Below are 14,188 nucleotides of genomic sequence, written 5' to 3' on the forward strand. Positions count from 1 at the left end.
TAATAGACAAGCAAAACTGTCTGAACTGACTGCATGTATGAGTTTTCAGGTAGTGCTTCTGAAACCAAAAACTAAACTGAATTATTTGGTTTGGACTGGTAATCCTCGGGTGGGAAGCCTCATGATAGAAGGCCACTTTGGTGTCCTGAAAACCTGTACTGCCAAACTAATGCATGTTCTGTTTAGGGTGCCCTAATAATTGTAAATTCTTTTTCCAATCTGCATGTGCTCTCTGGAATTGTTCTTATATATGTACTCTATTATGACACTGTCTCAGCCCTGGAAAGCATTCAGATAAGCTTTAACATTTTGGCCAGAGTTGTGCTGGGCTTAAATTGATGCTTCAGGACAGACTTTTAAGAAAAGTTAATACAGAAACTTAGGGAGGAAACCACCAGGCTTTCCAAGTTAGTTGTTTATGGTTCAATGTAGAGTTTGTTTAAACCGCCTGAATCAAAGCCCCCTAGAATCAAAGCCCCCTAGAAGGTATACTAAAAGCTAATACTGCAGTTTGGTCTCAAGCTACTGTGTGGGGTTCTATTGATAATAATTTTGCTGTAAAGATGCCTTGGACCATGGGCCAAGAGAATATACTTAGCAGAAAAGTATTAACACAGCCAGCCTGATATGCTGTCCTTGGTAAGACCTGCTTGCAGGCTTGGTTGGCATCTAGAATCTTAGATTTGGGGAGAATTCCCATTATTCCTTAACTGATAAAGGCAATTCACTGTGCCTGGACTCTGCAAACAATATATTTTGTGCTGAACACCTTCTTTTCTTCTGGGAGTCTGACATTTTCATACTTGCTGGGCAAAGGGAATCTATGTGAGTTTCCAATAAAAATCATGGGCATTGACTCTCTAATGTCCCTTAATACTCTGGGGAGAAACACTGCATAGGTGTTGCTAACTTTTATTGCGAGGTAAAGAATGAGCTTCGTGTGGCCCTCTGAAGGGAAGGAGAGAGCATAAGGAAGCCTACCCATGGATTTCCCAAGACTCTATCTGGGTCTTTTTTTCATTTTAATACAGTTGTGTATCCATGGTACAGCACTATAATAAATCTTAGCAATGACTACAACTATATGTTGTGACCCTAGAGCCCTTCTAGTAAGTCTTTGAGTGTGGGTATGGTTGTAGGGATCACCAAGAAAAACGTCTGAAAAGTTATGCAACCTTTTGTTAGCATTACTTCTGTGTTTGGATCATGATTTTCTTCTTTTATGACCAACTCTCTTTTTTTTTTTTAAATATTTTTATTGTAAACAACAAAGATACAAACATTCTTGACATGGTTACAATCAATGGTTCACAATAACATCACACAGTTGTGTATTCATCACCAGGATCATTTTTTTTGAACATTTGCATCTCTCCAACAAAAGAAATAGAAAGAGAAAAGAAAAAACTCATATATGCCATACCCCTTACCCCTCCCTTTTACTGATCACTAGTATTTCAATCTACTCAATTTATTTTAACATTTGTTCCCCCTATTATTTATTTCTTATCCGTATTTTTTACTCATCTGTCCATACCATAGATAAAAGGAGCATCAGACACAAGGTTTTCACAATCACATAGTCACGCTGCAAAAGCTGTATCATTATAAAATCACCTTCAAGAAACATGGCTCCTAGAATACAGCTCTACAGTTTCAGGTACTTCCTTCTAGCCACTCTAATATCCTATAAACTAAAAAGGGGATATCTATATAATGCATAAGAATAACCTCCAGGATAACCTCTCGACTGTTTGAAATCTCTCAGCCACAGACACTTTATTTTGTCTCATTTCTCTCTTCCCCCTTTTGGTCGAGAAGTTTTTCTCAATCCCTTGATGCTGAGTCCTAGCTCATTCTAGGATTTCTGTCTCATGTTGCCAGGGAGGTTTACACCCCTGGGAGTCATGTCCCATGTAGAGGAGGGGGGAGGGCACTAAGTTCGCTTGCCATGTTGGCTGAGAGAGAGAGACCACATCTGAGCAACAAAAGAAGTTTTCTGGGGGTGACTCTTAGGCCTAATTTTAAGTAGGTTTAGGCTCTCCTTTGTGGGGATAAGTTTCACAGGGGCAAACCCCAAGATGAGGGCTCAGCCTATTGATTTGGTTGTACCCACTGCTTGCGAGAATAACAGAAATTCTCCAAATGGGGAAGTTCAATTTTTCCTCCTTTTTCCCCATTTCCCCAAGGGGACTTTGCAAACACTTTTTTATTCATTGTTCAAATCACTCTGGGATTTATCAGGGCATCACACTAACCTGGGAAAACCAACAAAATCTATTCAAGGCTCGATGTACTTATGCTGTTCAATTAAACTGTCCATATAAGTTAAATTAGGAAATGCACTAGCCAAAATATAAATTTTGTACCAAACATTTCTTGCTTTAGTAAGAACACCTCTTAATTAACCAGTGGCCATGTATGAACATATATATGTAATTTTTAATTTTGTAAAAAGGAAGCTATTCTCCAAAACATATATATATATATATATATATATATATATAATATATATATAGTCACTGTTATATAAAGAAGTAGTTTTAAATGGCGTTCCCTTGAACTTTGAGAAAAAGCTCAATATATTTATACTGTATAAATAGATACAATGTCAGAATGGTTATTTTTTGTTTCCTTTGGCATCCCACACCTGGTTTAACACTTTAATTTTTACACATGACCAAGGAAGTTGAAGTTCTTCCTAGAAAAGAATAATTAGAAGTCTCTAAGTCTCATGTATTGATGATGTTCTAAATTTTACTTTCTTTCTTGTCTTCCTGTATGTGGGTTATTTGCTTTTAGTTCATTCCTTTTAGCCTTCCAAACAACTATTTAATCTTCTTGTTCTATTAGTGTCACTTTGGTCATAATCTGAGATCACTTACTGTTAGCACAATGTCCTTTCCATATGGACTCCCAAGGTATGTCTTCTGAGTTCTGTAAGAGACTTTATCATACTCTACCTTACCATATTTATCTTACCACACATATTTGGTCTTTTTCTTTTTTTTAACATTGGTGTCTCCCAAGTACTAGAATAAGGTCTGCCATGCTTTGGGCGGAAATAGATAAAGAAGTAGACAAACATGTATCTCAAGGATATTCACCACAGAGTAGTTTTTGGTAACCATAAATATCTAATGACAGGGAAAAGGTGAAATAAATTATGTGTAGCTATTATTTATGCATATGTTCAGCTTAAATAATGACAGCCTTAATTCATATAAAATGTTAAGGAAAGATATTTACGATGAATTACTGATACAGGCAAGTTAAAAAAATGTTGGGAGGTTATGTATAGTTGTAAATAAGTACAAGCTCTATGGTTAAACTTTCAGAATGTCAATCTTAGCTCTGAAAGTTAGTGAATGTGTGCTTTGGCAAATGTTTTATCTGCACTGCCTAGATTTCCTCATCAATAAAATGAAACACATATACACACACACCAAATGATAGTACATACCTCAAAGAGTTGTTGTTAGGATTAAGTGAGAAAAAAAATAAAGCACTTGCATGTCCCATAAAAAGTACCTATTAAATATCTACTTTTATCGATAATGAAAAGGCTATTTCGTACCCTGTAATACATTACAGTTAAATGAAATTCTCTTCTGTCCTTACTGTTTTTTCCTGAGTGTAAAATTTGTGGTTTTAGGCCTGCATTTTCTTAAAATGCTAACAGATTACAGAGCACAGCCTATAAATTGCTCTACAGTAACAACATTTGCCACAAAGATTTTCTGAAAGAAAGAGGACAGCAGTTGTACCATTGTATCTCATAAACCTAACTCAAGAAAATATGGCCTGAAGAAGAAGCAAATTGAGAAAAGATCATTCTTGTTCACTGTCCAACCCAGACTTTTAGTATAATTATAACTATTAACAGCTAATTCTGTTATCTGAAACTATAAACTCATCCTTGGCAGTGTGGTTTGTATAACGGAGTCTCCCAAGACACCTGGTCTTGAGAGATTATTGCTGTCTTGTGAAAGTTACATAAAACTGTAAAAATAAAATATCTAACTCTGAGTAGCTGCTTTACATGAAAATTTATTCTGGTACTTATGCATAAATTGATACCTGTATAATTCTAAAAGGTGTAAGTACTCAGAAGTTTGTCAGATCAGTTGGGCATCATTGGCATTTCTTTCTTTCTTACCTCTACATGTACAGAAGTATTACAAAACCAGTGACTGGATTGGATTCCTTTTTCAACCAAGTGTTAAAGAGATCTATTCTCATTTAAATGACCAAGTTGTGTGATTTTGTGGCAAAACAAGATAAAAAAATATAAATATTGGCACAAAGAAAAAATTTTGGAAGAATGAACACCAAAATATTAATAATGATTATTTCTAGATGTTGGGACTAGGAGTACTTTTAACTTCCTATTTTATAGGTTCAACCTAGGTTACTGAATTTTTTTCAACAAGGCTAATTCCATCATCAAGAATATATAGAAAGATGCAAATGTTCCAAGAAATGATCATGATGATGAATATGCAACTATGTGATGATATTGTGAATTACTGATTATATACATAGAACAGAATGATCAAAAGTTAAGAATGTTTGCGCTTGTTTGGTGTTTATTGGTAGTTTAAAAAAATATATATATGTATAGAAGATGGCAGAATAGGATAGATACAGTTCACCCCTGCTCCAAGGAACAGCTAGAGAAGAGATAGGAAGGTGACTGAGGCTGCAGTTCCAGGGTGTAAGTGACCTGGGAGGGTCTTCACCACATAGGGAAGCCCTGGCTAGAAAAACTGAAGAACTGAGACACAGAAAACCAGAGACCGTCCAGCTGGTACAAACAGCCTAACATGTCCCTTTCTAAACAGAAACCCAGAGCCCTCAGGAGTGTACAGATGGGGGGACTGGGACTAGGAACGCTCAACCTCTGTGTCCCCCATGCTGCACCCTGCTCCTGTGCTCCAAGATCTGCCTGAGCTGTACCCCATACCCATGGCTCCCACACTACACCTCTACAACCCTGTGACCTGCATGCACCCCATGCTAAAAAGCACCAGCATAGTGCCCCCAACCTGTGCCTATATCTGCACTGCAATGTATTACCACACTGTTGTGCCCCGCCCCACACCCCACATCGTGCTCCACATCCATCCCACAAATACAAAGCTTTACTGAAAGAAATCAACTTATAAAGTAAACCAATCAAGGTTTGTAAATACCCTGAAGACAACAGAAGATCATTATGTATATCAAGATGCAGTTATAGTCCAGCCTAATGACCAAATTAAAACACACTGAAGACAACAGATCACTATGTATATCAAGATGCAGACAGATATAGTTCTGTATACAGCCTAATGACCAAATTAAAACAGACTTTGGAACAATTAATCAAAGATGCTCATATAACTCTACTAAATAAATAAATGGGATGGCTAATGACATAAAGGAGATCAAGAAGACACTAGAAGAGTATAAAGAGGAATTTGAAAAAATAAATAGAAAAATAACAGATATCATAGAGATTAAAGATGCTGTAGACCAAATCAAAATATACTAGAGATACACAACAGCAGATCTGAAGACACAGAGGAAAGAATAAGTGAACTAGACAGGAAAACTGATTTTGAAGACTCAAAACAGCAGATGGCAAAAAAGATGGAAAATTTTGAATTGGATCTCAGGGAAATGATGGACAAAACAAAGTGCACAAATATAAGAATCATTGGTATCCCAGAAAGCGAAGAGAAGAATAAAGGGCTAGGAAGATTAGTTGAAGATATAATGGGAGAAAACTTCCCAACCCTTATAAAGGACATAAATACACAAATCAAAGAAGCCCAATGAACTCCAAATAGAATAAATACAAGTAGGCCTTCCCCAAGGCACATATTAATCAGTCTGTCAAATGTTGAAGAGAAGCAGAAAATCCTGAAAGCAGCAAGAGAAAAATAATCTACATACAAGGGAAACCATATAAGACAGTTCAGACTACTTAACTGGCACTATGGAGGTGAAAAGCCAGTGGTATGATATATTTAAGATCCTGAAAGAGAAAGACTTCCAAACAAGAATTCCATATTCACCCAAATTATCCTTCTAAACTGAGGGAGAGATTAAAAGTTTCAGACAAACAAATCTTGAAAGGATTTTTCAACAAGAGAGTAGCTCTACAAGAAATACTAAAGGGAGTTCTGCCGCTGAAAAAAAAAAAGACAGGAGAGGGAGGTCTGGTGGAGGGCTCAGAATTGAAGAGTACCACTAAGGGTAACTTAAAGGATAAATAGAGAAAGAGGGAAAATAATATATAGAGCTGAAAAATAAAATCCAAAAGGTAAGATGGTGGGTCAAGAAATGCCTTTTTAGTAATAACTTTGAATGTTAATGGACTAAATTTACCAATTAAAAGAGAGATTGACAGAATGGATTAAGAAATATAATCTAGCTATATGCTGCTTATAAGAGACTCATTTTAGACATAAGGATACAAATAGATTGAAAGTGAAAGGATGGAAAAAGATGTTCCACATAAGTTGTAACCAAAAGAAAGCAGGAGTAGTCATACAAATATTGGACAAAATAGATTTTAAATTTAAAGACATCCTAAGAGACAAAGAAGGCACCATATATGAGCATCACAACCAGTCAGAAAGAATTAAAATCTAAAAGCCTTGCTTTGATCCCATGAACTGAATGGCAAAATTGAACTATTATTGTAATTAAAAGGTTTCCCATTCTTTAAGTAAACGATGGCACTGATATTAAAAAAAAAAAAAGGACTATATATTAGTAAAAGGGACTGTTCACCAAGAAGAAATAACAATCATAAATGTTTACACTCCCAATCAAGGAGCTCCAAAGTACATGAGACAGATATTGGCAAAACAGAAAGGAGTGATAGACATTTCAACGATAATAGTAGAAGACTTCAGTATACTACTCTCCTCTATAGATAGAACAACCTGACAGAGGATCAACAAAGAAATAGAGAAGTTAAACAACTTGATAAATGAATTAGACCTAACAGGCATATATATATATAGGTCATTACACCACAAAACACCAGAATAGTGCTAGTGCTCATGCAACATTCTCCAGGATACATCATATGTTGGGGCAAAAAACAGGTCTTTATAAAATGTTGCTTTTATCTTGTGCAGAACATGTAGAATATGCTTTTTAATTTAGTAAATATATATTTTTTAAGGTAAAGATGCTTTGTTAGGGTAACTACAATAATTCTTAATCAAAATTTCTTAATTTTTTGTAATTTTTTCCATATCTATTGGAAGTTGTTTACCAACTATTATTTTTGTTTGAAATAAAATGTGATTTTTTCCCTTTTTTCCCCAACCTCTCTTGCAAAAAAAAGAAGTAAGTTTCTGCTGATTCAGCAGACATCTAATATTTTATATGCCTTTTGAGCTGTGTAACTTAATATTGGGATACTTGATAATTTGTTTTATTATGTAATTGATAAATGATGATGCGTATTAATGTTAGTTCAACCATACATTTACACTGTCCAGGAATGTGTGGTTATAGTTCTGTGGAAGAAATAATTTGTCAGTGTTCACCAGTTTGTAAAAACTTAGTGCAAAAGCTTAAACATCTAAATACATAATGAAATGCATTTGTCAAAAAAAAAAAAAAAAAGAAAAAGAATATATAATAAACCTGTTTCTGTTTAAAGGATTTTTCTAAAAAGTTAGAATAAAGGCTATCTATTGAGAAAATAACTCTGAGCTATGAGCAAATAGCCTGTCAAATGACAGGCACAACATTAAAATCAGTATAACTGAAACAAGTAAGCCTACCAAGTTTTATGCATTCTTTCACCATATTTTATCAACATAATGAGACACTTTCAATATTAAGACTTCCTGTGAATGAGCACAACTGGATAAGAGGTACTTTAGACTGAATAAAGTGTTTGATCCACAGTAGGGGCTTAATAAATGTGATTTTATCATTGTCCTTCTCCAGTGAATGATCAATTAAGATGTCATATTGGACATATTCCTTGAAAAGCTGCTTTTAAGTGCCTATCATAGTGTGATGGTTGATATGTACCCAAAAAAACATGTTCCTAAATTTAATCCATTCTGTAAATAGGACCTTTTGAGGAGTTTATTTAAAGTGTGATCCACCTCAATCAGGATGGGTCTTAATCCTATTATAGTAATCCTTTATAAGTAGAATGAAATTCAGACACAAAGAGAGAAAGCCACAAGAAGCTGAAACAGAACTGGAAGAGAAGAAGAGACCAAGAAACATTGCCATGTGCCTTGTCATATGACAGAGGAACCAAGGATCACTGACAGCCAGTCCCAGAATGCTATAATCTTTGCGGAAAAAGTATTGCATTGATGATGCTTTGATCTGGACATTTTCCTGACCTCAAAACATGAACAAATAAATACTTATTGTATAAGCTGAACCATTTCATAGCATTTGCTTGAGCAGCCCAGAAAACTAAAACAAACATAGATTTATAATCTAGCAATTTCTCGAGTACATTTGTTCATAAGCATGAACACTGTATTACATTTCACATTTTTATATTAGTTTCACTTATTTTTTATTGACTAGTCACATTACACCCAAGTGATATAATCACATAAATATTTACATAATGCAATAAGTTATTTTTGGATGAACTTTATTTATGGATACTGAAATCTGAACTTGATATGATTTTCACGAGTCACAAACTTCTTTTGATTTGTCAACTTTTGAAAAATGTAAAAACCAGTTTTAGTTCACAGGACATTAAAAACAGGTCACTAACTACATTTGGCTCACAGGCCATAGACTGCCAATCCCTACCTGCTCTAGATCCAAAGGCCATGACACCATATTGCCTTTCAGTCTATACAATTACATGACTTAAAAATAGATGTTGCCAAACAAGAGGTGATTGGTACCATACAAATTTCCCCATGGGATTCCCTGGAAAAAAAATCTTGTCCCTCTTGAAAGAGATCTCTGCACACAAACATACCCCCAATCACATTCTTTTTCTAAAAGGCCTCCTATGTTACTTATTTACTGAAACCAATTAAATCACCTTCTACCTTTTTTTTTCTGCTCATGTCTCTAAAGAAGATCTAAAGTATCTCCTTAACAAATCACCAGGTAAAGTAAAGAAGAACTACTTTCATGCTATTGAAATGCTTAGACAAAAAAAATAAAAGGTGGGATTTGAACATTTTAAATGGTATGAAAATTAACTATATGTTGGAAGGGCAATTGATGAGACACTGGGGAAGAATGTGATCGGTTCTCCTGGTACCATCATTAAGAAGGAATAGAAAGTCTAGGGACCAAATAAATGGGTAAGTCACTATCTGGTAGGGCATTTCAGATGAAGTTATTCTATAATCTGAAAAACAAAAATGCATTTCACAAGACAAAGAAACAACTCAAAGTAACCTCTAGCTTGGCTTTAAGAGCACAACTGCAATGCTTTCCTCCTCCAGGCTCTTAATCTGCAGTACAGAAAAACTTGGAAGAAAAAGAAAATCATGACATACCAGGCCCCTGGTTCTTGGAGGCCAGACAGGTTCAACTTCCCATCATCCACATTAAACATACCCAGATGGAAGTATAAGAAACATTGGGATAGTGTTGATTGGCACTTCGTTCTATCAGAAAGAGAGGTCAGAGTCACTGACACCTGGGACAAGAATCTGTTTCTAAATTCAGTTTACTTTAGACAGAATTATGAAAATGCTTTGGAACATGCCCACACAGAGTTTCCAAGAGGGATTTGAGTAAGATGTCTTCCGAGGACCCTGTCTTGGAGGCAATTCAGCAAGTCATAACAAATGCAGGGCTGGGCTTTAGTTGGAATCTCCCTTCTAGGTCTCAAATATCCAACAGCCATTTCTGTGCATCTAGTATTTCTGTGCAGTGTGGCTATAAGATGAAATGATAGAGGCCGGCGAAGAAAACCCAGTGAACAGATTCAAGAAACCATGGAACTTAAAATTGGCCCTGGAGTAGGGTATACACATTGTACTGCATGCCTGCTGCATGCACTAGGCTGGACAATGGATACCAGGTGTATTGATGAAGGCAACAGAACCATGCTTTAAAAATGGGGCCTTGAACTCTTACTGGCAGAGATGGAGTTACGTGGGGATCTTACCCACAGAGTCCTCAGTCCAGAACTGCAAAAATGAAGATCAATCTTTTTAAGAGTGAAAAAGCTCCCCTTGGCCACATTTGCTTAGTCTCGAATACGGTCACTATAGCGTTATCACACTATCATTAGGTTATAGTGTGACATCTCACAATCACAGTCGACCACAGCCTCACAAAAGGACGCGCCCCCATTCCCAGCCCAATCAGGGTCTCCCCACCGCGCACACACACCCGGCCCCATCACACACGCGCGCACACACTGTCACACGCACACTCCACAACTACACTGAGGTAGTCATACAACCGTACACACAACCCCAATCACCATCCTCCGCAGATCACGCACACACAGGTCTGAGGTTCCGGCCTCCTCTTTTCCCTTCCGCGCCCGGGAACCTGACCAGGAACTCATGAGCTCCCAACACCCGACCCAGGTCACCTCAGTTTACCACACAGACTCCGACAATGGCCAGCGGAAAATGAACCAGAGGCCGAAGTTTAGTCGCTGCCCCGGCGCCTGTGAGAAACGTAGTCCAAGCTGGAAAAACCCCGACGATGAAAGGGTAGAGCTGGGCAAGCCGGGACAGCACGGCTCCTCACTCGCCAGCCCCGGAGACTCCTGGGAGTGCAAACCCACGCAGGAGTGCGCAGGCGCAGGCGCAGGCGTAGGCTGCAGGTTCTTGGTCCCCGGTGAAGCTGGTGTGTGTGTCTTACGGTCTGGGGAGGCCGAGGGGAGAACCGGGAGCTCAAGTCCCGGAGGACCGAGGAGGAAAGCGGGATCTGGGGGCTTTGGGAAGTTAGGGAGGGAACTGGGAGGCCGGGTCGGGCCTGGTAACTCTGAGAAGGGAACTGGGTCCTCCGATTCCAGAAACTCAGAGAAGGGTACGAGTGGAGCCTCGGGTGTGGTTCGTGGGCGTGACCCTGAGGGTGACCGCGAGTGTGAGCTGGCGCGAGCTTGGGGAGGGGGCATTTTTGTCAGTTTTGACCCCGAAAAAGTCCCATTGCTGTAAGCAGGGTTTGGCACACAGCATTAGCTCTGTGCGTGCGTGTGTATTTGTGTGTGTGTCCAAATGGGGGTAACCCCCCACCTCCCCAGTTCCCAGTCTGCTGCATTTTGGGTGCATATTACTCTGCTGCGTTGCAGCCCATGGTATGTGAACGTGCACATAGTGTTGCTATGTGGAATTTCTCCTGCATGTGTCTATTTTTAGATTAGGTGTGAGTGGTATTTGAGGCACTGTGTGATTGCGGAGGAGCTAAAGTGATTTGTAATGTGATTTTGTGACTGCCTGGAATATGCTGTTTGAGGTTGTGAATGGTAAATTGGGGCTTTAAGATTGTGGTTTTGTAAAGTATATTTGATTGAATGTAATTATGCACGTTTTTGTAACCTATTGTAATGGTTTTGTGACCATGGTGACTACATAGTTGAGTGTCTGGTTAGTTGGCTAATTGGGTATGTGTAATTTAGAAGTCTGAATATTGACCATTAAGCTTGCCTCCAAAATTTTGTCTCTGATAGCATATAAAATAGACTGTATAAATATTGGAAAAGAAAAGGTAAGGTTTTAATAATTTCCAGATGGTAAGACTCATTACCTAGAAAAACGATATAACTAAGAACAGTATTTTATTTACAAAAACAAAACAAAAATTTTTTTTTTCCTCAAACTGCGACTTTTCAACATTTCTATATGAGTAAGGTTTCCTACCACTGGATGAAATCCATGTAAGGTTGGCATTCTAAGATAATGAACAGTATTTGTCACAGTTTTCATCACAAAATCAGTCTCATTTTAGTAATTAGTTATTTTACCAATTAAAATAGTAACTGTTGCAGTCAAGACTTCTGACTTCATTTAACAAAAATAGTATCCTCTCTGCCTGAAAGCCTGCAGAGTGGAATGAGTACCTGATCAATTTCTTTTCTATTTTCATTGCCTGAACTGCTAAGAAGTATTGTTCAATAATCAATACTTATATTAACTATTCCTAAATTAATAATAATTGTTGATTTTCAGTAATTAACTATGCTTATTAAGTGGTACAATAGAGGCAAACCAATAAGGAGATGAAGTAGAGAAATTAAAAGTCAGGTATTTTCAAGCACATAGGGGAATGTAATGTATGATAAAGATGGCATTATGCATCAGTTGAGGAAGTATGAATTATACAATACATGGTATTGCTAAACAAACCATTCAGGGAAAAAAATTTCATAAGGCAAAACACTTTAATAGTCTGATGAGAGACTATAAAAAATTACTTGCAACTAAAAACAGATAAAAGGCTATTTCTTAAATTCAAAAAATAAGATAATGCAACTAATTAGGAAATAAAAGCACAAGAAAAATAGATATCCTATAAGAGGATGTCATTACAGAAAAGAAATGTCTTTTACGTGATTAAAATAAGCCTATTCTCTCTCATAATAAGAAATGTATAAATTAGAACTGCAGTGTAGACCTGATAGGCAAAGATTAAAAGTTATTGTCAACTATATTCATCAGGGTGTAGGGAGACAGATACTCTCGTGCACTGATGGTGACAGTGTGATTTGGTAGAAAGTTCATGAAGAGTCATTTTATCTGTAACACTGTGTTGTGTGGGAGATGGAAAATGAAACTGCAGGGGGAAAAGCACAATGTTCCCTCTCTCCAAACTACAAGAGGTAGACTGGATCCATTCTGCCTCACCAAGAGACTGGGTTTCTAGGATTGGAGCAGAATTTGCCCATATTCTCACGAATCTTTCTCCTGAGTTTGTGTGGGGTGTGCAGAGTAGGCATATGCTCAAACAGTGAAAATTGATGTAGAGTTAACTGACTTATTCTAGGGAGGTGTAAGTCAAGTATGTCCTCATACGGCTTCTTATATCCCCCATGCCTGCTTCCTCAGGACTTTTCACTTTTTCAGAAGAAGAGCCGAAAATAGAAGACTTCATCAGTTCAGATCTCAAAGCCATGTCTCAGGTGAGATAATGTTACTTCTTGCCTTTCTGAAATAATCTTTTTTTCAGGATATATGAATATTTGCTCCCATACCTCCTGGGTATTGGGATTTGTTTCCATTAAACTGTTTTCCGGTCAGGGCCTGGGCTAGGTTGTGGCAAGCAAAGAGCCTATAGTACAAAATCTAAGGAGGTACTCTCAGAACTGTGCCTCCCTAAATTTTGCACCCTTGGCATCTCAGGGGACTCACCCTAGCTGCAACCCTATTCCCATTTTCTCTCATCCCTGCCAGATAAACTTAAGCCTTTCCCCAAAATTATACTTTCTAGTTGTAGCCAATGTTCACATATTGATTGGGTACATCATTCATTATCTTCTTTCTCAGTCTTCTCACAAAAGTATTGTTGGAACAGAAATGTTTTATCTTGATTTAAACAAGAATATATTACTTGAATGAATCTACCTTGTCTCGACACCATTTGGAGATACAAGTTGTGAGTAGTCAGGGAGCAGACATGGGAAAGCTTGGTCTCTTCCACTGACATAGATTTTGCAATGACATATGAGATAGAATTGGTGGATTGTATTAATAGTTTGTGGTGACATGTCCTGTTTGGTGAGGTTTTCAGGGAAGTGATTTGAACACAAGATTGAATAGAATGCTGAGATTTTGTATTCCTCCTCTCTGATTCTTCTGTCTGTTTTATCAATGTCAGGAAGTAATTCCTACAAACTGTGGTTTGCCAGTGTAAAACCTTCCCAGTATTCCAAATCTGTTATAGATTTATTCTTGTCTTATTAGTTTCTTCTATTTTTTTAAATGTGGATACCAAAGAAGGAAATGTGTATACTCAACTACAAATGTAATTCTTGAAATATTCTGCTCTTGAATCAAAGGCAGTGCTTTGCACTGTTTTTATATCTTTCTTTCCCCTTTATCTACTATCCTTTAAAATACTGATTTTCCCCAGATGCTACATTGGTTTTCTTCCTATCACAATCCTTTTTGCTCTGTGTACAATCAGATCCACTCTGGAAGCTCCACTGATCATGTATATTCTAGTAACTCTCATATACGTTTTCTAACTTAGACCCCTGGCCAGAGTGTCAGAT

General features: G+C 37.4%; 1 protein-coding gene across 18 annotated transcripts in view; it reads left to right on the forward strand.

The window, feature by feature from the left end:
* Nucleotides 1-10,604: 10,604 nt before the first annotated feature.
* Nucleotides 10,605-14,188, forward strand: part of ZNF382 (zinc finger protein 382) — a 59,509-nt gene continuing 55,925 nt past the window's right edge. For 3 of the 18 annotated variants that reach the window (XM_077133394.1, XM_077133392.1, XM_077133396.1), the window contains exons 1-2: nucleotides 10,605-10,824; nucleotides 13,023-13,096. In XM_077133394.1, the coding sequence (XP_076989509.1) occupies nucleotides 10,605-10,824; nucleotides 13,023-13,096 (294 nt within the window). The other 15 variants (XM_077133407.1, XM_077133399.1, XM_077133404.1 and 12 more) reach the window with 9 other exon arrangements.

This window comes from Tamandua tetradactyla, chromosome 16 (assembly GCF_023851605.1).
Source record: "Tamandua tetradactyla isolate mTamTet1 chromosome 16, mTamTet1.pri, whole genome shotgun sequence".
Lineage (NCBI taxonomy): Eukaryota > Metazoa > Chordata > Mammalia > Pilosa > Myrmecophagidae > Tamandua > Tamandua tetradactyla.